The sequence below is a fragment of the Eumetopias jubatus genome, unplaced genomic scaffold (assembly GCF_037043125.1).
Source record: "Eumetopias jubatus isolate StellerSeaLion01/CBP00866 unplaced genomic scaffold, mEumJub1_p1.0 scaffold_16, whole genome shotgun sequence".
NCBI classification, from domain to species: domain Eukaryota; kingdom Metazoa; phylum Chordata; class Mammalia; order Carnivora; family Otariidae; genus Eumetopias; species Eumetopias jubatus.
In genome coordinates this window covers 48,435,047-48,447,871 of record NW_028274822.1, presented here as the reverse complement: position 1 = coordinate 48,447,871, position 12,825 = coordinate 48,435,047, and the positions used below count along the sequence as shown (strand labels likewise).

At 39.0% G+C, this 12,825-nt stretch overlaps 1 protein-coding gene across 3 annotated transcripts in view; it reads left to right on the top strand.

Moving 5' to 3' along the window:
- The window catches only part of RBBP8 (RB binding protein 8, endonuclease), an 89,333-nt gene extending 82,939 nt beyond the window's left edge, over positions 1–6,394 (top strand). For all 3 annotated transcript variants that reach the window (XM_088019431.1, XM_088019429.1, XM_088019430.1), the window contains 3 exons: positions 953–1,049; positions 4,651–4,792; positions 6,130–6,394. In XM_088019431.1, the coding sequence (XP_087875557.1) occupies positions 953–1,049; positions 4,651–4,792; positions 6,130–6,227 (337 nt within the window). In that variant the 3' untranslated portion in view covers positions 6,228–6,394. The remainder of the gene's footprint in view (positions 1–952; positions 1,050–4,650; positions 4,793–6,129) is intronic.
- Positions 6,395–12,825: the final 6,431 nt, after the last annotated feature.

The window sequence follows — 12,825 nt, the reverse complement described above, 5'->3', positions numbered from 1 at the left end:
TTTACCTATTTGTTTGGACTTTTCTATATTGAGCTTTAAAACTTAAAGCAGGATACAGTATATTAAAAAGTTCTGTACTTCCTGCTTGCTTTTTCTTCCCAAAGCACTCTGTATCTCATTAATCCACACCTCAGTGGCTTTGACCCTCCTAGGTTCCCAGTAGTTCTCAGTAGGATCTGATCCATTTAAGGACAAGCACAAATAATTGTTCCTGACATTTTAAAGAATCCAGGGTGAGTGGAGGCAGCACAAGAAATTTTTAGAGAAAATGACCCATGAACGTACAAACAGAAGAATCTCTTTTTTGAGGAGGGGAGTAGGTTAGCCCAGAAATACAGGTCCTTAAAGAAAACTGAGTTAACAGGCAGTTACTCTCTTTCTTGGTTATGTTATAGAGTACCAATTCCTGACTTCAATAATATAATATTTCTTTATAAATTAGGTTATTTTAGGGGCACCTGGATGACTCTGTCAGTTAAGCATCCGACTCTTGATTTCAGTTCAGGTCATGATCTCAGGGTTGTGAGATTGAGCCCCACTTGGAGCCTGCTTGGGATTTTCTCTTTCCCTCTCCCTCTGCCTCTCCCCCCACTCACTCACTCTCTCTTTCTCTCTATGTAAATACATAAACTATTTAAATAGTAATAAATTAGGTTATTTTATATATTATTTTCAGCCAATCAGAGGCAAAAATAGGAATAGTTATCTTTTTCAGTTAGAGAACAATATACATAAAAATACCTGACATAGAGTAAGCACCTAATAAGTATTTAATGAAGAATGCATGAAAAAATATGTTTTTCTAACATAGTAAACATTTCAAATAAAATGAATGAATGTTTTGGGATTATTTCTCCTCTGGGCCCTCACCTTCATTAATTAAAAATCTAAACCAAAGATCTTTGTAGTAACAAATGGATTAATTTTTAAATTTAATTCATTTTTCTTCCAGAGAAACTAGCTTACAAAATTTTCCTCATATTGAGGTAGTTCGGAAAAAAGAAGAGAGAAGAAAATTGCTTGGACACACATGTAAGGAATGTGAAATTGTAAGTATGAATGTGAATACTGTCCAGTGGGTTTTTTAAAATATGGCTTTCTAGATTAGAAATGCATGATTTAAAAATCATAGATAGAGACCATATTTGTATCTAGAAAGCTCGTTTGAGCCAGGAATAGCAGGATGGATAAATAAAGAGCACACTGGCTGTGATTTGGGGGATCTAAATACTTGGAAATGAAAGCCCTCAACCTCTCAGATTTTCATTAAGTGAATCTGGAACCTAAGCCCTCGTTCTTTTTACCAGCTTAAGATATCTGTGCCGTTTTTCTTTTCTGTGTTTATTTGTATTTGTTTTAATTTCTTTCCCCTGGTGTTATATTACAGCAAAGGCCCTTCCTTATTCATATACTATTTGGGGAAAATTCTGATATTTTAGTAGGAAACTTTAATGTTTATTACTTATCCCAGCACTCTCAGGAAATGACATATATTCATAATCAGTTTTTTCTAAATAACTGGTATAACCATAATTTCTTAACTTTTCCCCCAAATACTCCTTCTTAAACACAATGTGATGAGCAGGCTCTATGTCATCCTTAGAACACAATTATATTTTCCTTTTATACACTGGCTGTCTTGGACTAGTGAAGCAGAAGTAGTACTAACCATCCGCTCCCTAAATATCTCAGGCAGGTTCTGTGTTTTCTTGAAACATGTTTTTTTAATTTCTTCCCTTGCTGTCTGTTAACTATTAGATGCCTGCCTCTAGTGATTTAGTTCCCTTTTAAATTTTCTTTTTAACAGCTGTGGGCTAGAAAATTTGAAAACCAAGCAGATTAAAGTTATTTATGGATAGCTTGTAGTTCAGGTAAGCATTTGGTGAAAAATAGGCTCTAACTACCAGTGGGAGTGTAAATAGAGATCGCGATTTTGGAAAGCAATTTGGCAGTACAAGCAAAATCTGTATCATGAGTTTTCATAACACAAATTGAACATACCATGATTTCTTAACTAAAGAACATGGTCAAGCCTCCAGTTTTTAGTTAAGACCATAATTCTTTACAATCTGGAATTAACACTACCAGTTAGAAAAAAGCTCTTGTGCTAGAAGCACTGTTAATTTGCTTTCCTTCTCTCAGTAATCATTTCCTATGCTGTCTGTTATTCAGTCTCTAAAAACTGTCGTCTAGGGTGCCTGGGTGGCTCAGTAGGTTAAGCATCTGCCTTTAGCTCAGGTCATGATCCCGGGGTCCTGGGATCGAGCCCCATGTCAGGCTCTCTGCTGGGAGCCTGCTTCTCCCTCTCACTCTCCCTCTGTGCTCCCCCCTCCAAATAAATAAAATCTTTAAAACTAAATAAATAAAAACCATTATCTCGGTACATTTTATTCCAATATTTTTGTTAAGATAGGAGATAAATCTGTTCCCTGTTAACTCTCCCATGACCAGCAGCAAAAGTGCCAATCCTATGTATTTAAATACTCTCTATATGCTTACAGTTCTTAAATGTATCCCAGTGTCTTCCACCCGTGGAATATGTAGTACACATGTGGAAGTATAATAATCATCTCAAATTTCACCATGTCCAAAAGCAAACAGTTTCTACCGCTGATTCCCAAACCTCACCTGAGTCTCCTCTCTGTCCATTCTTCTGGCCGTTTAAACCAAAGCTCTTACAGTTTTCCTCTCTTCTTTCACATCTCAGTAACAAATCTATCAGCACATCCCGTCAGTTCTACCTTCAAAGTGTATCCCATTTCTATCCACTTGATATCACCACCGCTAAACCCCTGGACCAAGGCACCATTTCATCTTGTCTGGACTGTTGAAATAATTTGTTTCTAAGTGCTTTCCTTCTGTTGTTTTATTTTAATCAACTCTTTTTGGAAAAGCTGTGTTGAGAATTCCCATATACCTCTGTCCTCACTTTTCTTGTTTATACTTGTCTCCTCACAGTGTATGTTCTTTGTTTTTAAAGCAAGGTATTTCTGAGATGTTAACGGTTTTTCTTGCAGCCAGTGGGGAAATTGGGATTAAAGGTCCTTCTGTCGGCACTAAGTGCTTAAGTTCCTGGCCTCCCCGTGGGAGGGGAGAGGGAGTCAGGGAGAGGGAGTCAGGGATGCAGGGTGTCAAGACACAGGACAGGGCCTGAGGGCAGGCGGCAGCCCAGGGCGGCTTGGGTAGGACAGACATCGGCTTGGTTTCTGTCTTCACCGTGTGCTTTAACACAGTGAATGATCTTTTGTTTCCTGATGATCTTTTTAGAATAAAAATTAAATCATGCCATTTCTCTGCCCGAAACCCTTAAATGTCTGACCATCTCACTCAGAAATAGAACCCAAAGTCCTTATCGAGGACAGCAAACTCTGGCACCCCACTTGCTCTCTGAGTTTATCTTCTACCACTCTCCCAGTTGTCCGCTGTGTCACAGCTACACCAACCCACTGTTGCTTCTGTACGTGTTGTAATTTGGTGGCAGTGTTTCTCTAAATTGATTGATAACTGTTATTCTCTAGTTAGGGTCATCCCATCCCATGTCCAGACCATGGTAACAAAGGCTTGTATTCACAGCAATGAGAAAGATGAAAAAGATAACCCCCAAAAAAGTTGTTTCAGAGGTACTCAAAAAACCTTTCCTTCAAACTTAAGTTTTAGCCCTTAGGGTGCCACTTTCAATAGAAGATACCGTCAGTAAATTATCAATTTGACTTTCAGTTTCTCAAGTTTGAGGTGGAATTGGCTGGATTGTGTGATCCTGTCGCATGTTCTATTAAACTTTACACTGCTGCTTTGTTTTCTTAGGTCTAGAGCTTGAAGGACCTGTACATTTTTTACATATAAATTTTAACCTTGTTTTTATGAAGTTCAAGTTCTTTGGGTTGCAGTTGCAAGAAATTATATGTCTTTGATGGTAACTGAAAAATATGGTTTAAAGGGGGAAAGTCATAAATCTTGCAACATTCAAAGCTAAACTTTAATTCGTAAAAACTTGGATAAGAAAATTACTTCAAGGGCGCCTGGGTGCTCAGTTGGTTAAGCGACTGCCTTCGGCCCAGGTCATGATCCTGGAGTCCCGGGATCGAGTCCCGCATCGGGCTCCCTGCTTAGCAGGGAGTCTGCTTCTCCCTCTGACTCTCCCTGCTCTTGTGCTCTCTCTCTCTCTCTCATTCTCTCTCTCTCAAATAAAATCTTTAAAAAAAAAGAAAGAAAATTACTTCAAAACACACATGTTATATCCAAATAACACTGACAAAAATGCTGTTCCAAATACAGTTTTTGTTACTGGCCTGACAGTTGAATTTGCACTGGTAGATAAATCAGCTGCATCACTCAGCACACTATAAAGCTTAGCTGGCATTTTTTGTTTTTGTTTTTGTTTTTGTATTGTAAGACTTTATTGATGAGAAGAGCAGCATATTGGTTAGCATTCTGATACAAGCTCCTTTTCTCATTTGTGGAGTAAACACTTCACAGACCAGCACTAGTTACTGTTAGTATTAATTACTAATATTATCTTCAGTGAGTGTTGTTTTCCTTAACCTGCTGAATACTTTAACAGCTTTCTTAGTAGCTTCTAGTTTATAATCAATAAGCCTAACGGTCCATTTATTATTTCTAAGTGAAAAACTTACCAGTTTTTATTATTAGTATTATGCAGATATTCCAGCAGAAGAAAGAGAAAAGAAATTGGCTTCCTGCTCGAGACATCGATTCCGCTACATTCCACCCAACACACCAGAGAATTTCTGGGAAGTTGGTTTTCCTTCCACTCAGACGTGTATGGAAAGAGGTGAGAGTACAGATTATAACATTTTTGAATTCTTTTTTTTTTAAATACTGTATATGCTCAAATCTAACCATTAGACTTTTCCCCCATGGTTCCTCTTACCTTCTGCTCAGGGGCTAGTTCAGTGACATAAAAACAAATTCGTAAAGATAAAAGGCTCACTTTTAACTCTGAATAATGTCATTGAAATCAGAGATTGTGTATAATCACTTTAATATGATTGTGTATTCATTATCCTCGTTTATCATTCAAATTTCAGAAAGTTAATTTCTCTTATCCTGTCATCAAAATGACTTTTAATAAAATAATAACATTACAAAAGTTGCCAGCAAAGTTATATTGTTAAAAAGAGAGCATCTCTTTAAAGCAACTAGTCTGAATTTTAGCTTCTAAAACCTCACTTATCCAGAATGCTGGGTATTTATAAACCACATCTGAGTAAAAAGAACCTTTGTTTGGAGGACCGTTGCAACTAGCTCCTTCAACTATGGCACTGACATTTAATATGATTTGAGAATATATACAGCTTTGAAGCTCCAGATATTGAGTAGAAAGATAGTTTTTCCAAAAGATGCAAAGTCTCTTGTAGCTATTACCATATTTTCACTTTCCCCATTAACAAGCCAAATTACATTCCCTTTGACATGATGACACTGCCTGGTCATCAAATAGAATTAAACAATCTGCATAGAGCCTGTGTTTGTACACCTACCATGGCCTTCAGAGGATATGGCCGAGTGCAAACCACATGATTCAAGATGCCTTAGGAGAATCGGATGGTTGAGGAGTATAGGGGCACGGGACGCCTGGGTGGATCATTCGTTGGGGCATGTCGTTTGAAGAAGTAGCTGCCACAGAAAGTCTTTTTGATAAGCACATGGAATTATAATAATGAAGAGTTCTTTTTTGTCCCCATTTGCAATCTGGAGGAGGCAGACTAGGAAAGTTCTTAAGAGCTCTGGTTCTGGAGGTTAGATGGTCCTTGGGCAAAGTCCCAGCTCTTCCACTTCCGTAGCTTTGTGAACTTTAGCAAGTTCTTTAACTTCCTTGGGTCTCCGTAACCTCATCTCTGAAGGAAATATAGTAGAAGCTACTTCAAAAGAATGTGAGCATTAGCTGAGATAATGTATACAACACACTTGATAAATGTTTGCTGCTATTGTTAGTATAAACAAGGAAACTGATGCTAAGTAGTGAAATCTTTCATTAACATTGCACAGCTAATAATCAGAAGACCATGTAAACTAGAATACGTTAAATGAGACCAATGTTACCTGGTACACGCTGAAAGAAATACATGTTGCAAATACAGTCTTCTAAATCTGTCATTTGTTTTTAAGGTTACATTAAGGAAGACCTTGATCCTTGTCTGCGTCCCAAAAGACGGCAGCCTTACAATGCAATGTTTTCTCCAAAAAGCAAAGAGCAGAAGACATAAATGTTGAAGCAAAAACAGGACAGAAGACAGTTTGTTTCTTTTTAGTTATTTATAGTTAAAGTTGGTATTAAACACTGATTTTTTTTGATCTTCTGTAAACTGACTTATAAATCATTTTTCTATTGAAAGTGTTTTTAAATGGCATTTACCCACCACACAACTATTTAAAATGTGGATATGCTTATGTTGTATTGTCTTGCTTTTGCACCTTTAAAACAATAAGGTGCTTTCATTTTGCACTCTAACTTAAGAGCTATTTACTTTATTTGGTAATACCTAATTACAATTTTGAAAATATGATAGTGTAGTCTGTGATTTGTTGCCTTTCTATCTTTTCTTTTTACTCGACCTTCTCTTGGTATTTACATTCAGCAGTGACTTTGTGTTAATCACTACAAATTTTCGTTCTCTTAATCACTTGTTCTTCTTTGGGTCGTTCCAGTGTCTGACATTTAAGTCTTTAAAAAAAAAAAAAAAGGCTAAATTTTAATAGTCCTTTTAACTTTCCAGCTTCTTTCTTTTGTTTACTTGAAATGAGCTGCTGTTCTGTAGTGCATTCCTTTGGAGCCTCAACCACAAATATCAACCTTTCTTCCTTTTTCATATATCATAAATTAACATAGTTCTTTGATCTGATCATAATATTCCAGGTCTTCACATGGTCTCTTTTCATTATACTTTTCTGGTGCAGTTTTCCAGCTGAATTTGTCAAGTTCTTCTCTGCCCATGTGTTCAAGTTCAGTAATATTTCTCTGGAATGACTGATATTTTAACTTCCAGTTTGGCAACAAAATAGATTTCTCTATCAGCAAATTTCTGTTCCTCTAGGACCTAGTATCTGAGTCATCAAGATGACAGACCACATCTGTGTCACCATTTCCAGTGGCATTTTGTTTATCAGTGTCTTTTTTGAGTATTTCTTTAATCCCTATCTTGCCAGTATTGCTTAAGCAGGAGAACATGAGACACTGAATGGAATGCCTCACTAAAATCTCACCCTTTACATAAAGCCCTTCTCAGAGTTCCTAAGAATCTCTGCTTAGTCTCATCTTCATTGATCAAGGTTCTCATATGAATAAGTGACATCAGTTTGTGTTCTCACAGAGAGGATCACAAAAGAAATCACATATACTGAGTATCTACTGTAAGTCAGACCCCTTATGAGCATGCATGGCTTGGCTCTGAATGTGATCGGAATTTTTTTACAACCCTATCATAGCTTCTATTCAGCACTTTTCTTCACTTCCCAAATTGTTTATCCTATGTTTGATTTTTGTTCCCTGTTGGCAGTCAACCAATCTCTCCAAAATAATAGCAGCCATTCAGTGGTAACTTGCTATATGCCAGGAACTGTATTAATACTCTTTACATAGATTTTTCTCTTTTAATCCTTGAATATCTTGTGAATTCATGTTTCAGCTTAACATTAAGCTGCAAAAAATGGACCCAAAAACCAGATTAAACAACAAATGACTGGTTTTATTTTTCTCACGTTAAAAAGTCAAGGTCAGCAGTTCAAGGCTAGTAATGCAGCCCCATGATGCCCTCATAGACCCAGATTCTTCCAACTTCCTGCTCTTTCATACTTTGTATGTGGCCTTCATCCTTGTCACTATAAAGCAGTTATGCCACCTCTGTCATCATGTCCATGTTCTAGACAGAAGGAAAGGAAAAGAAAAAAGCATATGTCATTTGTTTTTGTCCCTCTTTAAAAAGTTTTCCACTTTGGGGCGCCTGGGTGGCTGTCGTTAAGCGTCTGCCTTCAGCTCGGGTCATGATCCCAGGGTCCTGGGATCAAGCCCCGCATCATGCTCCCTGCTCAGCGGGAAGCCTGCTTCTCCCTCTCCCACTCCCCCTGCTTGTGTTCCTGCTCTGGCTATCTCTCTCTGTGTCAAATAAATAAATAAACTTTTTTAAAAAATTAAAAATAATAAGTTTTCCGCTTTAAATAAATAAATAAACTTGGGGGCAGGGGGCTTGGCACCTGGCTGGCTCAGTTGGAAGAGCATGCAACTCTTGATCTCAGGGTAGTGAGTTCGAGCCCCACATTGGGTGTAGAGATTTATCACTTAAATAAACTTGAAAAGTTTTCCAGAAAGGGACACCTGGGTGGCTCAGTTAAGCATCTGCCTTCGCCTCAGGTCATGATTCCAGGGTTCTGGGACTGAGTCCTGCATTGGGCTCCCTGCTCAGCGGGGAGCCTGCTTCTCCCTCTGCCGGCCGCTCCCTCTGCTTGTGCTCTTTCTCTCTGTCAAATAAATAAAATTTTTTTTAAAAAAAAGTTTTCCAGAAGGCTCCACCCAATAACTTTCCCTGTTTCGCAATGGCCAGAATTGTCACTTGGCTGCCGCTAATAACTAAGAGATGAAATTAGAGCCCAGGATTGCCTAATTCCAGAACCAGAGCTTGTATCCACTATAGTATAGTGGCCAGGAGTCTGAGAGACACCTGGATTGGAACAGGGCACCACAGGATATGCAGTTAGCTCTATACCTCCAATGGATTTTCCTTTTTAAAAGGAAGCCTAAGGGGTGCTTCAGTGGCCCAGTCAGTTGAGTGACCGACTCTTGGTTTCCACTCAGGTCATGATCTCACGGTCCTGGGTTCGAGTCCTGGGTGAGGCTCCACACTCAGCATGGAGTCCGCTTGAAAGATTCTCTCTCTCCCTCTGCCCCTGCCCACTGCATTTGCTCACACACTTTCTCCCTCTTTCAAATAAATAAACCTTTAAAAAATAATATAAAAGAATAACAGCCTAAACAGACAGCAAGCAAGAGATTGCCTGCCTCATAGCTTGACAATAATCTAACCATTCGTAACTAGCATTTTTCATTTTCTCTTCAGTCAGCCTGTGAGGTTAGGTAAACTGAGGTCCCTCTTCCCTTTTTTTTCCCCTCTCTCCTTTTATCTGTTATTGAACAGCTCTACATTAATATTTTTTTAAGATTTTTTATTTCTTTATTTGAGAGAGTGCAGAGTGAGTGGGAGAGAACACGAGTGGGTAGGGAGAGGGAGAAGCAGGCTCCCCGCTGAGCAGGGAGCCCAATGCGGGGTTTGATTTCAGGACCCTGGGATCATGAGCTGAGCCAAAGGCAGACACTTAACTGACTGAGCCACCCAGGTTCCCCTTATTACTTCATTTAAAGGTAGAACTGGTCAGGGGCGCCTGGTAGAACTGGCTCAGTTGGTTAAATATCTGCCTTCAGCTAAGGTCATGATCCCAGGGTCCTGGGATCGAGCCCCGTATTGGGCTCCCTGCTCAGCGAGAAGTCCTCTTCTCCCTCTGCCTGCCACTCCCCCTGCTTGTGCTCTCTCATGCTCACTCTCTCTATCAAATAAATAAAATCTTTTAAAAAAATAAATGAAGTAAAAAATACTTTTTAAAAACACCTGAGTTAGAGGGATGCATTTAAATGCAAAACTATTTCATGACACATACTACATTCTCAAACTTGATAATGTAGGGGTGCCTGGCTGGCTTGGTCAGTGGACCATACAACTCTTGATCTTGGGGTGATGAGTTCGAGCCCCATGTAGGGGGTAGAGATTACTTAAAAATAATTTTTAAAATAGTTTCTAAGGGGCACCTGGGTGCCTCAGATGAGTAAGCGTCTGCCTTCAGCTCAGGTCATGATCTCAGGGTCCTGGGAACGAGCCCCACATCAGGCTCCCTGCTTGGCGGGGAGCCTGCTTCTCCCTCTTCCTCTACTGTTCCCCCTGCTTGTGCTCTCTCACTCTATCAAATAAATAAATAAAATCTTTAAAAAAATTTTTTAAATAAAATCTTTTTTTTAAAAAGACAATGTACTGGGGCGCCTGGGGGGCTCAGTCGTTGAGCATCTGCCTTCGGCTCAGGTCATGATCCCAGGGTCCTGGGATCCTTCCTGCTCCGCAGGAAGCCTGCTTCTCCCTCTCTCTCCCCCTGCTTGTGTTCCCTCTCTCGCTGTGTCTCTCTCTGTCAAATAAATAAAATCTTTAAAATAAATAAGGTAATGTACATAAAAGGGCTTTATTCATTTATAAAGCATTAGACATGTTAGATAATATTTAATATAAATATATGTTAATCCTATTTATATGTAGTTTACATAGTTTCAGGCTGCCTGTCAACTTTTTTTTTTTAAGATTTATGTATTTGAGAGAGTGGGGGAGTGTAAGAATCTCAAGCAGACTACCTGAGATCATAACCTGAGCCAAAATCAAGAGTTGAAGGCTTGACCAACTAAGCCACTCAGGCGCCCCTACCTATAATCTTTTTAAATATATATATTTTTTAAGTAATCTCCACAGCCAGCATGGGGCTTGAACTCACAACCTCAAGATCAAAAGTCGCACGTTCCACCGACTGAGCCAGCGAAATGCCCCGAAGACCTCTGATTTTAAACCTTGAAAACATGTAAAACCTGTAGGTTAGCACTTAACATATAAGTAACACCTTTCCTGCCTTGATAAGCAGGTATCCTGATGAAAGTACGTGAAACCAAAGATTGTCAGAGGCTGTAGTTTCAATGAGTTCATCATGGGTACCCAAATGTATATAGAAGACGTAATATGTTGTCTTGAGAAAAGCACAAAGTGAAACAGAAGATTATTCTCCAACACCTTTCATGTAGTGAAAATTTTCCCAAAGTCGAACTAGAAAGGCTGTTGTTGGTAGGCTCAGCGTGTAAACTGCATCTAGCATATGTGTTTAAAAATGCATAGAAGAGACGAACCATGAGAGACTGGACTCAGAAACAGGGTTTTGGGAGGGGAGTAGGGGGGATGGGTTAGCCTGGTGATGGGTGTTAAAGAGGGCACGTACTGCATGGAGCACTGGGTGTTATACACACTGAATCATGGAACACTTCCTCAAAAACTAATGTAGTATATGGTGACCAACATAATAAAATTAATAAAAAAATTTTAAAAAATGCATAGAAGAGGGCGCCTGGCTGGCTTAATCTGTAGAGCATGCAAGTCTTGATCTTGGGGTCGTGAGTTCAAGCCCCACATTTGGGGCAGAGTTTACTTAAAAATTTTTTTTTAAATAAAAATGCATAGAGCACATTCTCGGGCCCTCTAAAAGAAATAACTGAAAAACTACAAAGATTCTTCCTCAGATTGTCTTCAATTCTTAATTCAGTTATAAAAAAGGAATAGTTTTACATAAACCAAATAGCACTAATACATTTATTTATCAAACATTTATCTTTACCAGGCACAATACTAAGTGCAGTCTCAGAATCAGGCAAAATTTTACAAGTTTCCTCCAAAGAAGCAAGCTTTTAAAGAAACCTACACCTAAAAATCTTATTCTGTTAATCCTGACATATTAACATAACAGCATGGGATTTAATTTTTAAAAATACCACTTCAGAAATGAGCATTTGAAACACATCTCAAATTTTACCATCCAGCTGTCTGTTCTCAGCAAGCTTGGCAGTTTAAGAGACATCTCAATATCTTTCTCTTTGCTGAGTTGATGCTGTTAGAATGGTTGCTTAAGAAACTCCAGTGTGTTTACACCTGCGTTCTTGAGCATGCACTTAAAGAATTAACAAAACAGTTGTCTGCTGTTGTCAGACCAGCAGAGGCCAGAAGAGAGCTGTTTTTAGAGAATACTCCCTGGAAAGTAGGGGATGAATAGGAAGGACTCTGATAAAAGAAAGTTTCTAGGATGAGTAGGATATGAATCGGGAGCCTTTGGTATAGTAAGGAAGGCTCAGTGGGCAAAAATGAGCTTTCCACACAGCTATTGTTGGAATAAGACAAATGGCAGAGGCAGTAATTCATGGTCTTAAAAAAATACCAAACTTTGTGTAGTTACCATATGCTAGGCATTTGGAGATACAAAGAGAGATGTGAGATCTTGTTATTACCCCATATGAGACCAGACATAAACATAGAAAAATGCCTGATAGGTTAAAGAATCTTAGACTGAGTACCAAAAAAAAAAACGGTAAAGATATAATTAGAATTCAAACTGTGCCTTAGGATAAATTAACCTAGAGAAGCAGAAAGGGAAAGATAAGCACTCCAAGTTGGGAAATTCACCTGAATGTGTAAATGTTAACATACCAAATCAGAAGGGGCCCTAGAGAGAATTTGGTTGCATCCCTTCCCTTTATAATGAGGAAACAGAAGCCCAAAGGGAATTAGTGACTTGCCAAGATTCCAGTGGGCTAGAACTAGAATGTAGTCTGGGACTTCCGTATGGTGCTCTTTCCCCTTCCTAAGTGCTGGAGGCATACTTCCTAGATACGTGTTACAGCTAGAGAGCAGAGCCAGGGGGTATTAATAAGAGAGGCAGTACACTGGGTCCTAAAGGCAAGACTAAAGAGTTTGGACTTGAGTCTATAGTCCTATAGTTTTCAAACCATTAGTAACATCTCTTTATTAAGATTAAATCTGGGGGCGCCTGGGTGGTTCAGTTGGTTAAGCGACTGCCTTCGGCTCAGGTCATGATCCTGGAGTCCCAGGATCGAGTCCCACATCGGGCTTCCTGTTCAGCAGGGAGTCTGCTTCTCCCTCTGACCCTCTTCCCTCTCGTGCTCTCTGTCTCTCATTCTCTCTCTCTCAAATAAATAAATAAAATCTTTAAAAAAAAAAGATTAAA